General features: G+C 40.0%; 2 protein-coding genes and 1 non-coding gene across 7 annotated transcripts in view; 2 read left to right on the top strand and 1 right to left on the bottom strand.

Annotated features, from left to right (window-relative positions):
* COL1A2 (collagen type I alpha 2 chain) overlaps window positions 1–987 on the top strand; it is a 39,183-nt gene extending 38,196 nt beyond the window's left edge. Inside the window, exon 52 of the mRNA XM_053964156.1 lies at window positions 69–987. Within this exon, the coding sequence (XP_053820131.1) occupies window positions 69–215 (147 nt within the window). The 3' untranslated portion in view covers window positions 216–987. The remainder of the gene's footprint in view (window positions 1–68) is intronic.
* A 6,577-nt stretch (window positions 988–7,564) lies between these two features.
* On the bottom strand, window positions 7,565–7,638 carry TRNAN-GUU (transfer RNA asparagine (anticodon GUU)). Its single transcript has one exon. It is a non-coding gene; the product is annotated as a tRNA-Asn (tRNA).
* A 5,135-nt stretch (window positions 7,639–12,773) lies between these two features.
* The window catches only part of CASD1 (CAS1 domain containing 1), a 30,647-nt gene continuing 24,870 nt past the window's right edge, over window positions 12,774–18,550 (top strand). For 2 of the 5 annotated variants that reach the window (XR_008434248.1, XM_053960669.1), the window contains exon 1: window positions 13,661–13,887. Coding sequence is in view for 2 of the 5 variants with exons in the window: in XM_053960669.1 (XP_053816644.1) it covers window positions 13,755–13,887 (133 nt within the window). In the remaining 3 variants the exon portion in view is untranslated. Of the gene's footprint in view, window positions 12,822–13,660; window positions 13,888–14,572; window positions 14,676–16,955; window positions 17,640–18,550 lie in introns of those variants that run through there. The other 3 variants (XM_053960936.1, XM_053960854.1, XM_053960778.1) reach the window with 3 other exon arrangements.

Raw genomic sequence — 18,550 nt, forward strand, 5'->3', positions numbered from 1 at the left:
ATTCAGGTGAAACAATTCTTAATACTGTGAACAATGCAATAACAGCTGCAATGAATCTTCCCTTACAGAGAAAGAACAATGAATGGGGCAAAACAATCATTGAATACAGAACAAATAAGCCATCCCGCTTGCCCATCCTTGACATTGCACCTTTGGATATTGGCGGCGCTGACCAAGAATTCGGTTTGGACATTGGCCCAGTCTGTTTTAAATGAATGAACTAAAAATTAACTTAAAGCCTCTCCCAAATTATTCTCTTGTCATTTCTTTTTATAATGAAAGCTGACTCCTTCCATTTCTTCTGTTCATCTACTTGCTTAAACTCTGGGCCAAAGAGAAGGAGAAGAATTGATTGGAGCATTGTGCAATGAAATTTAATACAGCCCCAAATGGACTTGGAAGTCTTTCAAGATTTAACACCTTGTTTTGGGAAATGTCAACCTTTGTAAAGAAAAAAAAAACAAAATAAAAAGTCATGAAAGTTTGCACCACTTGTGGCCTTTGAATATCTTCCACAGAGGAAGTTTAAATCCATGACTTCCAAAGGTTTAAACTACCTCATACACTAAATCAAGAGTGATCCACATCTTTTGTAGGAACTTCTCCATACAATCTGAGGTATTTTCAATTCCACTCAAAATACAGTGGTGCTAATTGCATAATTACAGAGTATCTTTCCAATACTTGAACTTTGATGGTGCTAGTAGCATTTAAAGTATTGCTTCTCTGTTTCTTTGAAGTCTGTCTTAAAACTTAGGATGTCCTGTCTCACCCACAGCTTAAGCATGTGGATAATTTTTCTTCCTCTTTGTCTTCTTCCTCCAAAATCAGGTGTTCCCACTTTCAAATTTCATTTCAATCTTCTTCTATGGGTAAAAAAAGGTCATCATTTCTCAAAAAAAGAAAGAAAATGTATTTTGTATATGTGAGATGTTTAAATAAATTGTGAAAAAATGAAATAAAGCATGTCCAGTGTTCCAAAAGAAACTGTTTAATTAATTATTTGCTTAGGTGCATTGGAGATTCTCACACCAAGATTTTAGCATGATGCTATAAAACATTTTGTAAAAGCCTCAAAAGGTTGCCTACAACTCTCTTAAGGGTGTGATTGTCTACTTGACTCTTCATTTCAACACTAACTTCTGAGAAGTTCTCAAGAAACTCACTCAGTGACTCTGTGCCTCAAAGTATGAGAAGTTCAGGAGCAGAAATAATTCCATCCTTTATTCCAACTACTAAGTAGGATTAATGGCTGCAAAAAGGATCATCATCTCACTTAAAGGTGGAAGGAAAATGAAGCTTCTCTCTTTCACTTGAGGACAGAAAGCTCCTGGCTGTTAATAGAGCTGTGCTGGCTGATGCTGTACTGTAATCAGCAGAACCATGCCTGGGCACTTTAGAAAGAATGTGCAGAAGTCTATGCCAAGAATCTCAAATTTAGTTTTTTTGTGAGGAAGGTTAGTGTTAGGCCCTTACAGTTTGTTCAGTTGTGTATGAGTCACAGAACCATATGCTTTTACTAACCTTAATAATTTACGTTCACACAAACCACCATGAGAAGCAAAGACTTTTTCTCTGAGACCATTTAGAAGACTACTGAAAACCGTATTTGAACTGCAATTCAACAGCCATGTTTTTGTAGTTGGGAAGGTGTTTCAGAAAACCCACAGAGGATCATGAAGACAACAGCAAAAGCATGTAAGGCAAGAGGTGTAATGGCCAGACAGAACCCCCAAAGAGTGGCATGAAGAAAATATCCAGAATAAAGTCTCTGTAACCTGAAGAAAGCACCACTCCAAAGATTAGCAGCTGAGAGTCTGAAGGCAGCTCCAAATGGTACAAGGGGGAATAAGCACTAAAATCTGTTTCTAAAGACTTTTTTTTTGTTGTTCCTGCTTGCAATGAACTGATTAAGGAAAATAGGGCAAATATGAAAACATGATCTTGGGTGCAGCTGCAATGTGCCTGCAGCTGTGTGCTGAATTAGTAAAAATCGGAATTTCCATTTTAAAATATAACCCATTTTTTCTTCACTGAGTAAAATATACTGTAGGTAAATACCTGCATTTACTCAGTGAACCATGATGATTCTTAAAATATTATAAGCTTTTTTTGTGCCATTTCAAAATGTTTGTTGTTGTAAAAACAGTAATTCAATATTTGAAAACAGTAAAGACTTTCTTTCTTTGTATAGATTAACTACAAGATGGGAAGTTCCTCCAAGGACTGAAAAGCTAGAATTTCATCCCTCAGGTTATGCAATTCACTAGAAGGTATGCAAAGGTTATTGCTAGGATAAGGGACGTAGACCTTTATTGCCTAGGGAGAAAAAATACCTCAAAGCACAGCTAAAGGAACACTTGAGTTTAGAAAGGAAACTACACCTAGCAAACACTGTCTCCTTTTGTCATTTTCTGATTCCTCCTTTGCTCTCTGTGGTCTATTCCATGGCATGTCCTCCTAGGCAGAGAACACTTTCTTTCTATCAGCTCACTGATAACATTCAAATTATGTGTTTTCAGATCTTTGTTCCAAAAGCAGCCTCATTTGGAAATTAAACCTGAAAACATACATAGTGTTTACCTCACAAATTCCAGCCTCATTCGCACTGGACAGATATTCAGTCTGCCTTGCAGGTTTTCAGCTTATCAGAACTTATTGCATGATCAAGTATTTTGCTTATGCTACGTACAATATTGAAGAAACAGTCTTTCAAAGATCATAGCTGTAAATAAGAGATAAAGGGCAGACAGGGCAGAGAGCCTTAATATCGTCTAGTTTTGGGAATATAAGATGTTGAATAAACTTCTGGTAAAGTAATCTTAATTATTTTTCAGAGTGCTCTGCCTCCCAATAAGCATTATCTTTGGAGAATTTCATTATCAGCAGCAGTACATCTAGAGCATTATCATAAATTAGCTAAAACTACAGATTAATGTTTACATTTGTAGCAAGAACAAATCTTGGAAGGAAAGGAAAACAGCTGGAGTAACTAAGTGAAAGGCAAAGTTTGCAGCAAGCCCTGGCTATGCTGTGCCAGAACAGAATTGCTGGAGAAGCTCTGTAGAGCTGGGTAGAGAGACAGCTGACGTGTAGTGCTTGGTTTTGATACAACCGTGCAAACCAAAGTACTGCAGCATTCAGACCATTTTCCTCCCTGGAATCTGCAGGACATGTCTCTCACCTGCGTGATCAATAAATATATTCTGTCTATCAGCTTCTCTTACCATCCCCCCAGGAGATGGACAGAGATTAAAAGGCTCCTGTCAATGTGTGCTTCAAATTGCATCTAACCTGACTTCTGATGTCTCCAGTGCAAATATTCCTTTTTGTATCCATGCAGTTTCCTGTTACAGCAGGTTCAGCTGGCAGCACAAAGGGCTCTCTGTAGCATGTGCTTTTGCATTAATATGGCCTAAGTAAATAAAAACTAGAGACAAGGAGAACACCATCAATGGGACCAACACTGAGCAAAAAGAAACTCAAACCATGTAGCACAGTTCTAGAAGGGGCAGTTGCAACTGCACAGCCCCATAGGGAGAAACACTAGCCACTGCCAATTATCTTCAGTATCTGAGTTTATCAGTCTAAAATATGAATACTGTGCTACAGACAAATGTCCTTTAATACAGGTGAGTGACAAAACAACATTAACAGACAACATATCTACGCTTCCACCACTCAGGTTTAAGTTGAAGCTTTTGACGTGACTTTTGATTCGTTTTCTTGTAATGATTTCAGAGGATTTCCTAGAATCTGCCTTCCTACCACCCTCTTGATGCAGTGTTTTACAGTATTAGAATCATGTATCCAATTCCAATGAGATATTAGCAAGCTTAAACAAAGCTATTAGACATGCAAACAGGAGTAACCCCTAAATAATTTAGCTTTACTCATGCCTCATTCTGAGCTCATTGGAAATCCACTATTTTTCTATAGGGCTCCCCCATGAATCTCAGATGCGTAATGAATGCAATCTACAGTGCATAAACAAGGAAAATACTGCATGCCTATATGCTAAGGCTGGAATGCCTTTCCTGGAAAACATGTGGTTGGCTATTACATGAGCAAAATTTCCTACATTTCTATGAATCCATGCTTATATATACACTCCAACTGCTCAGGAAATGATGATTCTCATTAAGGCAAATATAACTATCAAAACAAACAAATGCATCATTTGAATATTATTTTCAACACAAACATTTGAAATACATATAATAAATTCCAATAATTATTATCAATGTCTTACTGTGTTCAAGCTACAGAAATTGGACTTTTAGGTGAAATGAAACTTTTCCCAAATGCCAATTCTGAAGACACAATGAAACAGCAGAGCGGTTCTCCAGCATTTTCATAGGCGTTGTGCACCACCTACTGCCTCACATACTAATTACCAGCCCCTGAAGACTTTTTCTAGGGCTTTTATTCCTGAATTCACTGTCATTGACAGAATCACAAAATATTCTGAGTTGGAAGGGATCTACAAGGACCACCTAGTCCAACTCTTACATAAATGGTCCACAGAGGTATCAAACTCACAACCTTGGTGTTATTGGCACCATGCTCTAAGCAACTCAGCTAATCTCAGGGTTGTTGCTGTCAAAATCTTCTGTGCCAAGACTGTCCTATAGGCTATTTCTTCAAAACATCAGCATCAGAACTCACCCGAAATATGCACTAACATATGAGAAGAACACTCATCCAAACACAGAAGCTCTTGGAGAAAACTGCAGGCTCACTCAGGGCACAAAAAAGACAGTAATTAAACTTACTGTTTTAGCTGTTAGGTGCTGTCAATCTGAAATTGTCTTCTCTATATAGCAGTGTAAAGGACAGGGTTTTTTTCTTCATTAAATCTTTCCTCCATAATGACTGTTAGTTTTTCTGTTTTTCAAGTTTATCCAAAGGGATTTACCACTAGTTTTTGATTAAGGTATTTAACATCTCAAAGTGTAAGTCCCTGCTCCCAATATATCCCAGCATAGTCTCTACAACAGTGTGACTTAGAGGAGTCACCCAAACACAGTGTGACTTAATTTGGAGAAAATACTTTTCATTACTGTTTCTAGTTAATAATGAGCTCCCTTCTCATTTATTTATATATTTCAGCATTTAACAGGGAATAAGACTAATTCCTCAATTTGAAAGAACATCCATTGCTATTATGGCTGTCTGTACCTGCCTCTATACCACACTTGCTTTACCATAGTCATCTAAAATCTCAATTCCTACAGCTGCCCATAGCCAAAATTATTTGTCCCCCAGATTCTGCAATGAGATCCAAAGGATCTCCATTTATTCTTCTCAGGAACAGCAGAGAGCAAACCACACCCATGAAGAGCACCTGCCTCACAGTAGACAAAAAGCGGAATTACAGTTTTACTTCATTTCTCTAATCTACTTTAATTCTCATATAGATACAAGAGATGCATTAGGTACAATGGATACAGATACAAGAGGTCCTTTGAACTTTTTCAGTTCCATATGTGATTCTGGAGTACAGTTTCTAATACTTCTTCCATATAGTTCCTGTAACTCTTAGTAGTCTCCAATTTTCTGGAGAGATTAATAGCTAAGGTTAAGAATTAACCCTGTGCAGATGAACTGGTGGTTTGTGCCTAGAGATGACAGTGTCCTTGTCTGGCTCCAAGTGAGAGGAACCAGCATTTCATCTCCCTCCTCCAGTGCTGGGATGCCCTCAGCTGCTTTGGGAGTATGAGCACTTTGATTCTCCTGGAGATTCAGGAGCTACATTCCTACCCCCCTCTCACCTCCCTCCTGCAAGTTAACCATTAAATACGTATTTTGACAAGCACATCCAAGAGTAAGCAATACTGCTTAAAACACCTTGCTCATGTTTAAGGCAGTGTTTCTATGGCCCTATATACAATATTACCATCTCTATAGCTTTTACTGTTGTCTGTACATCAGGATCTCATACATCTCTTTGTTGTAATAAGACTTGGGTATCCATTCCAGGTGTGACACCCTGCTAATAAAATTATGGGCCAGGGACTGACCTATGGATTAACTGAGTTTCTCTCATACCTTCTTTCTTGGTCCATAGCAATGTTCTTACTTTCTACTTATTCTCTGCTGCAGAAGCTTAGTCTAAAAATCCATTCTCTATGTTAACTCTATATAAATACTGTGGAAATTTCATATGTAACAACTCAGTAGCTGTTTTCTGAGGGCTTTGTCTGAAAACTCCTTTACCCCTTTTCCTCTCACATGAAAATGCACTGCTCAGACACACTATGGAGACTACTTGAATTGATTTCTACTGACTCCTTCATCTGTTTCTTAGTATGGTTACGAAGTTTAATAGATTTTTTTTTCTGTTAAACTCACAGCCTTTTACAACCTGCAACTCTGAAATTTGGGACAGCATGGCTCCTAAAAAATACAAATTTTAAATTCATTATCTGATATGATCTTGATCTACTGTGTTGAAAACCAGCTGGGATTTGTATTCCATTTCCAAATTGCTTTGCATGTACCATAAAAACAGACCTGTGGAAAGACAGCTATGTGAGAGAAGGGTAGGCTCATAAAATAGAATCACAGTATCATTGAGTTTTAAAGGGTGGGAGTGGACCTGAAAGTTCATCTAGACTTGGCCACCCCTGCCAGGGGCTCCTCCCACTACACCAGATTGCTCAAGGCCTTATCCAACTTGGCTTTGAACATGGCCGGAGTTGGGGTACCCACAATATTCTTAAGCAATGTCTAACTACACTCACACTAAAAAATTTCTTCCTAATATCTAACCTAAATTCTTTCTCTTTCAATCTATTATACCCATTATTCCTTGTCCTATCACTACAGCTCCTGAAAAAGAGTCCACAAGAAAGCTGCTGAAGGATAATGGGCTCCAGTGGTTTCACTGCATATGGATTTGTTCTGGTTTTGGGCTTTAGAGAAAGCCATACACTGTTAGTTAAACCTTTCAGTTCAAGTATTTTTAAAGCACAAGGAAAAACAACACATCAAAGAATTAGATCTACCTGCCAGTCATCTGAGCAATTATAAAGTGTGCTATGCACAGGAGATTTAAAGCTAGGGGCAAAAAACAATAGCTGTCCTGTAGATTCCAACTCACCAGTTACACAAAATTTCTGGAAATGGCACAACTATTCAGTTACCTGTTAATTCCTAAATGACAAATCTTTGTTCAGCCTGAGGTGCACAGTAGCCCATGTTGATATTTTGTATATATGTGTTTACATTTCAACGTCATAAAATAACACAGATCCTTTAGAGCTCACAAGCAACACAACAGAGCACCATACCGACAAACAAATAAGACAGAACAGGGAACGTTGCAATATTCTGCTAAAATGAAACTATTTCTATGCAATTTCATTTTTAAATAATGATGCATGGAAATAGTTTCGTCTGTTAATCATACTTCATACTTCAGCAAATTAGAGCTTCAGTGAACCTGAGGTTAAACAGAGAATTCCAAATTTCTAAAATTTCAGTGAATGGCTAGGTTTGGAAGAGACCTTAAGATTAGCTCATTCCAATTCCCTGCCATGGCAGAGGAAAAGGAAAAACACATCCCCGGGTGGGCTCGAACCACCAGCCTTTCAGTTAACAGCCGAACGCGCTTACCAATTGCGCCACAGAGACTCCCTTGGCACTGGAATCTTCATAAGGAAAAATAATTTTCCTACCCAAAATAAATTTTTGTTCCTAAAAACATTGATTTCAAGTAGCAGATATATAGTGCAGAGATGCTAAAAGAGAACACGGTCATCATATGGCATCGGTATTGCTGGCAGCCAGAAGGAAAGGCTTATAAAGCTGCACAAACACAGCAAATCTTGCACTGTGGCTGTGTAGGCTTCCAAAGGTTGTCCTGTAAATATAAAGAATTCTGAATTTTAAGAAGGCACAACTGGGAGCACAAGGGAGAACCAGAAAAAGGAACAATATGAAACAAAGTGTTCATGAAAAAAGAATAACTCAATTTGAAAAGGAACTAACAGTGACTGCCATTTTTCCTCAACCAGGAGTCAAGAAAAGAGAGAGGGGGAAATAGAAAAAACTTACACTTGCATATCAAAAAGCTCATCAAAATCAAAATCTTAACCCATTACTTTGATGGATACAAAGCTTTGAGGATAAAAATGCAAGCAGCTGAAAGAAATATCATTTGTATTAGTGAGCTGAGCTGGGTCCCAGCTCCTTTCTCAGGACTGTGTAACTGCACAGCAATTACACACCCCATGATGCAGAAAGGCATGGCCCCCTGACTGTCCTTAATTAAAGGGGACAGATGACTTAAATATTTGCTATCTGCCCATTTCCCTTCCCTGTCTTCATCCGATCCATCTTTTTTTCAGACCCACAGAAGCCTGAAATGAAAACACTAATAAGCCTCAAGTTATAGAACAGCAGATGTATTTATCTTTTAGTGATAAAGCTAAATATGGCCTTTGTACATGTGATTTCATAATTACTTCACTTAATATCAGTCTGATTTTAGCACAGACCATTGAGAAACCATTTTTATAACTGTTAAAAAATTAGAAATCTGTAAAAGCAGTAATTGCTGATAGAATTTCCAGGATCTTACAGGTTTGAGGGCTGTTTCAGCAAAACAAAAATATTTGTTTCAGCATTTAGCTACAAATTCAGTACTCAGGCTACACTGCTTGATTGAACAAGTCTACTAAGAAAAAGATTTCTTAGACTTTGTACTCCCTCTTCAGTTAATGCAGTCAAATATTTGCAATAGGTGGCTACCATGCATACACATGCCACATGGAAACTTGATTCTTAGGGAAAAATTTATTATCATTATGAGGCTGAAAACCCAACAATTAAAATGTCTGATGCCTAAGATGCCATCATTTGGCAGGTACCCAGAAGCTGCCCAGGCAAAAGCTGTATAAGTGAAAGAACTACACCGCCCAGGAATCCATTGGAAATATAGCTTTATTTCTGGAATTACAATTTGACCAGAGCAATCTGGCAATGCTGCACCATTGAAATTAAGAAATTATATGGTTTGGGGTATGGCAGATCCTACTAATTAATTAGTCAACACTTAACCTGTGTTAAGTTAATGTAGGGAATATTCTACTTATTATATAACAAACAATATGTTCCTTATGAACATATGATCATTTCCCTTATGAAACTTCAGGATTAGAGGTTAAGTGATAATATTTTTTCTAGCTCTGGTGCTTATACTCCTTGCTATATATACTTATGAAAAATTAATTACACTCTTTTAAACATACACAAACTCAAAGGGGAAAATATCACATGAGAATACTCTGCTATTCCTCTGAGAATATTTAAATGTCAGCTCTCTGTTACATCTGACTTTATACTACAGTAGCCAATTCATCTTCTTACATGCTCCCAGTCCTTGTGATTACATTGTGCTTTTGCCTGAGGACAGTAGCTCCAACTTGAGAAGCTACACATGGTTGTAATACTGAAAACAGGAAAAAAGGACATCTCCTGTGAACTCAGTTTATCAGCAAACTCGTAAGTGCATGCCAGGTTTGACCCATGGCACAAAGTTCTCCTTCCATTTATGCTGAGCCTGCCAAGCAAAGTTGGGAAACATTAAAAGAAGAATTACCTCATCTAAATTACACCTGTGTAAATGACACCTGTCCAATTTAAATTTATTTTCTAAATTGAACAGAAAGACACCATTCTTCATGGTAAGTCATTCACCTTATTCCAGCTTACAAGTAAATTACCACCTTATGTATTCTCGCAGTTCTGCAGAGGGAGGGTGAATAGTTTAAAATAGATTGGTTCTCTATGAGTGAGTGGAATTAGGTGGGATGAACCCCTTCATTCCTGACTGTTATTAGATTGATTCATAGAGGAAATAGAGCAGCCAAAAACGACAGTAATGACAGCGTCAGTCTTTACTGATCTTATGAAACACCACAGCCTCTTATGAAAATAATTAATCCAGTTAACTCAAGGCTACCCCTGTAGAAAATACATATTTGAAATTCTTCCAGAGGCATTTTGCTTTTAATATTCATACACATTATCCCACGTGCACAGCAGTGTCAAATCTCCTCCGCCTCTCAAAGGAAACACTTTTCTCTTCTCTGGGTCTTCTCTCTGTGGCTGCTCTAAGTGTTCCTGTCCCACTGATGGCCCTTGATGCTTCCAGAAGAGCAAGCAGAAAGCCAACAGGAAACTGTAGCATTTGCAAACCAAAAGCTGAGATTTGACTGATCAGAAGAGCTAGCAGCCCTCTGGTTTACTTTCAGCACTCTAAGTTGATCAGCACACAGAAAACAAAGAAGGTACACAATTTACAAAGCTGCTTCTAGCTAATAATAGTTCATTTCTGGAGTTAGTTTTATAGGGTACTTTGCAATACCTAATTAGCCTTTTCAATCAAGCCTTTTATATACAGTGGTTTTGGTGTGAATTACTTAGGTATATGTCATGATGCCAAATTCAATTAGCTTGTGAAAAACAAGGAGGAACCTGTTAGAAGTGAGATCACATGGCAAACCACTTCCTAACTCACAGCACTTCAGCCAAAAGCTTCTGACTGAATGAAGGGAATCTTAATTATTAAACTCCTAATAAATGTCTCCAAAGAAGCATGGAAGCAAAAGCAGATGTCTTGCTCACACCCATATAAATATTTAATATACACAGGGGGATTATCTTAATTAAGAAACTCAACCTGCAACAGTACCAGCATGTATTTGTACAGTCCTAAAATAACACAGTTGAAATCCACACATGGAGTTTTCAGGAATTACTAAGATCAGTGTTAGGCCTTCATGGTGAGTGAGGAATGCCCAGGGACTTCCAGCAGCAGGCAGCAGATCTGAAAAAGCCCTCCAAAGGCTGCAGGACAGAATTACTATTTCAAAGGGTTGTAATTTTCTGAGATATATATATAAACAGAAGTATGGTTGTTTTGATAGAATTAGTTCCTGCTGCTCTTTTAGAGAAAGAAGATGATTTAGTTGAAGATCCCAGAAATTCTCCTGAGAGACAACCTTGTTGTAGAAACTTGAATTAATTTTTTGATTTTGGGAATAAAATAATAAATTAAATTTCCCTGCTTAAGCATTATAGCCACCCTAACTGAGAAGTTGAGTCAACACCCCAGGAGCTCTGACAGAACCCCATGCTTTCTGCATCTTATAGTAACAGCAGTAATTTGAGTAAGTTTTGAGGAGCTGCACTCATGGTCATAAAGGGACCTTGCAGACTTGCCACATAGCCCTTAAGCTTGACATATTTACATTGGAGAATGAGACAGGCTAAAGTAAATATGTTTTGGTTGGATGAAAAGTCTCACTTGTTCATGAACAAATGTTATATAAACAGATCAAGAAGAGTATCTGTGGTCCTCAATGACTGCAGGAAAGATATATTTCATAAGACTGTAAAGAATCATTAATGAGCAACAATGCAAAAAGCTACAAAATATTCTAACTAGAGGATATGTTTAAAAGTCTTTAAGTTGCATTTTACACTTTAGAAACTAATGAGAATAACCACTAACATGAATAGTTCAACAATTTAAACAAACTTTAACAATAAAGTTTGTTCACAGTAAGAATGCTGTGAAAATTCCTGGCTTTTTGAATGAGGCATGAGAAAAAAATAATGCATCAATGAGAATTTTTCATTTATGGAGTAAAAGAATCCCTACTACAACCAGAACTGGGGGGTTGGTTTGTCCGGATTTTTGTTGTTGTCATTGTTTTAGTTTGGTTTTGTTGGAGTATTTCTGGAAAAACATAACCAAGTAACTACCCATCTGTATACTTGGCACCATTTTTCTCTCTCTTTCCCCGAGAGAATAAACCTGAGCGCTTTAAAATAGTCAAGTGTTTTTATTATTTAAAAAGAATACTGAAAAAGTGAATGAATCAACAGACAGACTTGAATAAAAGTACAGACTATATGTTGGCATTGGTTGGATACAAATGGGATATACATTGAAAGTAACGGCACACATCAGAATAATACTTAAAACTCCAATTTTGTACGTACATTACATTATGCGACTACATACTGCACACATTTCCTAAGTTTTATATTTGTTTATATGATTTATATATGGTTACTTTGTCGTGTGGAACTATCTTTCCTGCGACAGCCTGCCCTGCTCCAGGCCTGCAAGGTTTGGTGGCAGCTTCCCAGCTCCACCGCTGATGAGGGACTGGATTCGGAGCCCAGATTTCCTGCCCAACTCAGGTACCTGCTTGTGGAGAAGCAAACTTTCCCTTCATAAATCGTAGCAAGGTTTGATTTCAGCAATCATTGCATGCATCCCCCGAGCCCAGGTAAATCTATGGGAGACGGCCTCTTCTCCCAGGCAAATAGCCATAGGATGAGAGGGCATGTGATAAATTGAGGTGAATAATTTGATTCAGCCTTTTTAAGGTCAATTAGAATTTTATTAATTACAGCAAGCAGTAGCAAGCAAAACAGCGTTGGGTGGGTAGGGGTCTCCAAACCGCCCCTCCTGCAGTGTCCCACACTGCAGTGCCCCACACCCCACCCCCTTATTCAGTTTCTTTTTATAGTTTCTTGGAGGTTTCTTCATTCGTGTCTTTCGCGATAGTGGTGTGCGTAGTTTGATCATCTCTCTGCGTCATTTCTGCGTTGTGTCGAGGCAGGTGATCGCTGATTTCACAATCGGCTCCGGACAGTGATGGGCGTACCTGGAGCACTCCTACGTTGTCTAGTCCGATGGCCGTTGCCTGGTGGTCGCTGATTTCATAATCAGCTCCGGCCATCCCCGACATCCTTAGCCTGTGTCTGCAAAAAAGCTACAAAAAGCTCCCTATATGGTGATTAATCATACTTGTAATCTTGCGGTTTTGTAGCAGTTGCTACAAGCTAGTATAAGGCTAGTCCCTTATACTTTAATTTTTATTTTTCCTCCTTTAATATTCCAATTCTTTTGATGAACAAACAAGTTACCACAGTTTATCACAGGCACAGTCTTAAAATGCACCCCAGCTGATTTATGTTTAACAGTGGGAAGAATATCTTCAGAGAAAAGGGGATTATGGGCTGCCCGGGAGGTGGTGGAGTCACCATCCCTGGAGGTGTTTAGGAAAGACTCCATGTCTTTCCTTAAACTCAGTGACATGGTCCAGTTGGCATGGTGGTGCTCGGTCACAGGTTGGACTCGATAATCCCAGAGGTCTTTTCCAGCCTAACTGATTCTGTGATTCTGTGTGTCAGCTTGCTTGTTCAGTTACCCGCGTTCAGAGGGAGAAAGCGTATCCCAGCCTGGAATGATCTTGTCAACAGAAGAGTGACAAGTGTTTAAAAATCGCATTATTTGGAACGAAGCCCTCACTGTCCAGTGCCCGATACGGACCGTGTAGGGCACAGACCCTCGCCCAGTTCCTCATTCACGGAGCACAGTCCCCAGGGCGTCTCCGCCTCGCCGCAGCCGCCTCAGCTGCGGTGCTCGGGCCGAGCGCGGTGGGATCCCGTTGAATCCACCAGGAGCCACCGCATCCCCACGGCGCCACGGGGCGGGGAGGCGAACGCTGGGGCCGCCAGCTGGCGGCCGAGGGGAAGCGGCGGCACCTCGAGAGGGGCGCCGGCTCCGCCCCGTGGGCCGGGGGGCGTGGGGCTGCTCTCGGCCGCGGCGGCGAGGACGGCGGCAGCGGCAGCGGCAGGGTCCGCGTTGGCCGCCGGCGGGGACCCAGTGCTGCCCCGCCGCGCCCGCCCGCCCCATCGCACGCTGTTGTCATGGAGGAGCCAAGATGGCGGCGCTGGCCTACACCGGGGGCAAGCGAGAGATCAACTACTACTTCAGCGTGAGGAGCGCCAAGGCGCTGGCGCTGGGCGCCGTCCTGCTCCTCACCGCCTGCCACGCCGCCTCCCGCCGCTACCGAGGTGAGGGGGCGGCCGCGGGCGCTCCGCGGGGGGCCGCTGCTGCCGGGCAGGGAAGGCGGAGCCCCGGCGGAGCTCGGGAACCGCGGCCGTGTAGGGAGGGCGGAGGGACCCTCCGCCCGGGGCAGCCGTGGCGTGGCGGGTCGCTGACTGCCGAGGGACGCGACCCTGGGGGACAGCGGGGACGCGGCCCGCGGGACCCTGCGGGCCCGGCCTGGGGGTCGCCGCAGGCCCCGCCGGTCGGGCGAGGCCCCGCGGAGTGAGGGGGGCGAGCGAGTCTGGCGGGGCTGTGTTTATGCGGTGTTTGCACTGAGAGCTCGCCGCAGCTCCGGGGGCCCGGCCTGCGGCAGGTGAAGCTGCAGGGTAGAGGGTGACTTCTTCCCTGTCACTTGTTTCCGTACGGCATGATTAATGGCTCATTACCTGGCAATTAGTGGTTAAAGTCTTAATTGGTACGAGATCTGGTATATATTGTTTCACTCGTTGAACCATCGCCTCAAACATAACGAAACCGGCCGCTTTGGTGGATGAAGCGCAGTAAAGAGCTGTTTGGCTTCACGTGTTGTCGGTGGCCGTGGACAAGCTCCGGGCACCGAGCGAGCTTGTGTCGCTGTGGCCGTGACCGGCTGTGCACGGGCGCACCTCGGTTACGGAGCGCTGGGAGCTCTGCTCGTTCCTCCTCGCTAGGGGTGTTTTGGCCCTGAAGCAGAGAAACTTGGCATGATCCCTAAATGCAAATGCAGTCGCTGAAGGATATATTTACTTGTTTCTGTGTCACGCTGAAAAATGTGGTATGTTTTTGTGGGTAAATGAAAAAGTTGATCTGTAGGGAGATGACCGCGGCTCTGTTTGTTGGAGCACAACTGGTGTCGTGTTCTAACACTTGGCTGGCAGCATTAAGCACTCAAGGCTGATCGAGGCAATTCATTGTGGAAATGGAAAAAGGGGTAGAGATCTTTATGTTTAAATTCCCTCTAGCTGGCATGTCTGTAAGTCAGATAAACTGACTAGTATTAAATTGGAAGACTTGGAAGCATTTACTGAATTCTAGAGTAGATCAAGCATGACGTAATTGAACTTGCCTGTTGTGCAGTGTTCCTTAAGGCACAAAAGAGTCACAAAACTAGACAGAAGGAGGGTGGCAAATTTTTCAAGAGGGATTGCAAGACTAAGCAAATGGGGACTGACATATCAAGCAGGTTACAAGGAAAATAAAATATGCATAATTTCAGTATATTCTGTGAGAGTTAATGAGGGGGGTGAGTCTCAGATTGCAAAATGGTGATAATCTGCTGGCCTTTATGTAAATTGATATAGTCAGTATGAATTGTTACAAACCTTTCAAGTTTTTTCACCTAAGGCTTTTAGTTTCTTGAAGCAATTAAAGAGTAAGAGAAAGGTTTTCCCGTAAGTGTTTTAAAGGCAGGAGGACATGGAGTCATAGTGAAAACAGACTTACCAGTTTGGACTTCTGTGAACATAAAATGTTCAAAAGAGAAGTTTAGAAAAGGAAGGTGGGAAAATTACAGCAGATGAATATTTAGGATACATAAAAGCAGAGGTGCTTTAATTGAAGAGATCATTCTGCAAGCCTGTATTGAAATCAAACAGTTGAAATTCGGCAAATGCCACAATACTTTTGACAAGTAAAGAAAAAAACAGAGGTTTTCACTGATAGTGCGCAGCTAAAGCTCACTGGCACCTCACTTATTCTCAGTGGTGTTGGTCACCCACTCTTAGTAGTGGTGTGATAGAACTTGGAAAGTGTGTACAAAAGAGCAACATAAATGGCAAAAGAATAAAACAGCTTCTCTATGAGAAATAATGTACTAAAATTCTGTAGCCTGGACAGAAACCTAGTAACTTCTTAATGTTCTGAGATGTTAGGAATTATTGAGGGAAAGTAAATTTATTCTTACTGTGCCATAACACAAAAAGTATCAACTGACAAATGAAATTAGGTAATACATTTTAAATGATCACAAGAAAGCATTTTCTTTTACATATAAGACATTTTACACCAAGATTTTTATATCAAAATATCCCAAAAAGGCTTATCCTGATTTCCAGAGGGTTTATGATGTAGGGCTGCAAACAGGTTCAAAGTTGCCAGGTTGTGAAAGCCAGGCTGTGTCACGTAAGTGATTGCTGTGTTTGTTGTGCTTTTATACTTCCCCTTTTATATTTTCCTGTCTGATTGTCATTGCATGTAAAGGTTTTAGCTAATTTTGGCCACAGCCATGCAAGTACATATTATAGATAGGAGCAGCCCAGTGTATTTCCAGTCCAACTTGCCTGTATAAAATTTACTTGTTTGAAAAAATGATCTGAGATTGTGGAAGGTCACATTTATGTTCAGGAAGACTGTTGTAGGGGTCACCTACATTTTTTACAAAATGTGAATAAAGAGAAGGTACTGTCTGTCTTTAATTTGGAAAGAGTTAAGTGGGTTGAATGTTTACATATTATCCAGTGAAGTTAATGCTTTGTGGTTTTCAGCTGTTATATTTCAAAGGTACAGTCCTAATCCTTTCTGGAAATAAGAATTTATTTAAAATTTTGCATTCTTAAAATCAACAGTATTAGACTCTGTTTAAAACCACATTTTTTTACTTTGAATAATAGAGAACAATTGAATTTCCAGCTCTTTGAGAGTATGTATTTTAGAGAAAGCTTTGTGAAATGTAGTCTGCTCTGGTGCTGAATGAAGACACTGAGATTTCACCATTTCTATTGAATAACCATGATTTTGAGGAATGATAAATTAGAATAATGAACATAAAAAATCAGAAAAATTATACACTTTGTATAACTATAATGTATGTCTAATTGAGCATAAAAGTTAATGTGTTGGAAGGATAATTTACACAAAGAAAGAGTTTAAAAAGAATGGTCTGTTTTGTGTATACAATGGCACTTGGAATTCTTTTTCTTGGGTTTTGGGTTGGGTTTTTTGGTTGGGTTTTTTGTTGTTTGTTTGGTTTTTTTTTATTTTAAGATCTCATTGATGGTTAAGAAGAAGTTGTGGTATATTAAAATGAGAATAGTTCTTTGGCTGCTCTTTCACCTGCTAAATCCAGAGTTGAGCTTTTCTGGAGGCACTGTCTGGTTTGTAACCTCCTCTTTACTTTCTTGGCTGCTGTTTCAATTTTGTTTTATTCCCCTGCTTCATCTTCTCCCCTTATTTTCTACAACTGTGTTTAAAGGAAGATATCAAACTTCAGTAATAGCCTGAATGAGTTTCAGGAACTTTCTAATATTGCTCAGGGCCGTAGTAAGATAATCAGTACCTGGAGTTGGGAAAGAAGGCATAACGTCTTGACATGCAATGTTGTCTCTATGTTTGAAATGTATACAGTGTGTGATGTTGGGAATGTTACTTCAGTGAAGGTACTGTAGGATGAAGGGTTGATCTATTTATGGGCAGTTATTATGGAGGGAGTGCCATGGAGTACAGAGGTCATTACCTCTATGTAAGGACATCCTCCAGCCTTGAAAACTTGATTGAGAAAGAAGTGATAGTGGTCTACAAATCATGACAGACATAAGTCCAAACTGCCTTGTCCCATTGAAGAGCCAGGGAGTGCCCCAAGTAAATCTAGTAGAAACCGTATTTCAGATAAAGGCAGATGATTCTTCAAGCATCAGGTCTGGATATAGGAAACTCTAGAAGGATTCTGTGGGTGCGAAGAACTTGAAGACTGCATGTCTATTGCAGTAAATCCTTGGAATGAACATAGTTGGGAGAATATTAGGTAAGAATATAATGTTTATCTGCCCTCTGCTTATTTATCTCTCAGCATCTGTTTTTCGCCCCTATTGAAGATGGAATACTAGGCTAGACTGACCATTGGTCTGACCATGAATAACTGTCCTGATTTTCTTACACATCTTTCTCAGCAAGTTAATGGATGTCAGAGCAAGTCTGATTAGTGGTGGATATTATTTTACGAAGTTCACTCTTACAATCATTTTCATACATTTCCTAGTTGTTATCATCTGCAAAGTGGGTGACTTCATATCAGGAATAACTCTAAACCACCTCATTATCAAATTCATGTTGCTTTTGATTAGGTAGATTTTTTATTATTCCTGACAGTTTCGTTTTTTATGCAATTTACTTGAAATTATAGTTTGCATGAGTTTGCAAGTTTGAGAATCAGAGAAATTGTGTTGCTTGTAAACCAAGGTGTGAATTGAATTCAGTAAAGTGAAGGTTTCACAGAAAGTATTAGGTAGGGGCAGTGGTACATTGTTTCTGCCCAAGCCAGAACAAGTCCCTACCATTTCATTCACAACCATTTCCCTGTTTGTCTGTGCTCAGAAATGCCAAGTATGACAAAAATGTTGGAGAGCAACTTCTCTTGCAGTGAATGGGTTCAGTTGTGTTCAGTTATAAAGCCGCAGAATCTGACATGGAGTTGGGAAGATAACAGTCACTGATCACATAACTGAGATATTTGAAATTTAACAAGACCTGGAACATCAGCACTTGTAAAGTGATTAATCTTAATTAGCATAAAGCTTATTGACTGGATTGAATAATAAAAGATAAGTGTAATTCAGAATGATCAGTGAATTGATATGTAAATGTATGGGTTTTGTTGTTGTTTTTTATTTTTTTTGTGTATTAACCCATATCACCTGTTCTAAGGTGACCACATGA

This window comes from Vidua chalybeata, chromosome 1 (assembly GCF_026979565.1).
Source record: "Vidua chalybeata isolate OUT-0048 chromosome 1, bVidCha1 merged haplotype, whole genome shotgun sequence".
NCBI classification, from domain to species: domain Eukaryota; kingdom Metazoa; phylum Chordata; class Aves; order Passeriformes; family Viduidae; genus Vidua; species Vidua chalybeata.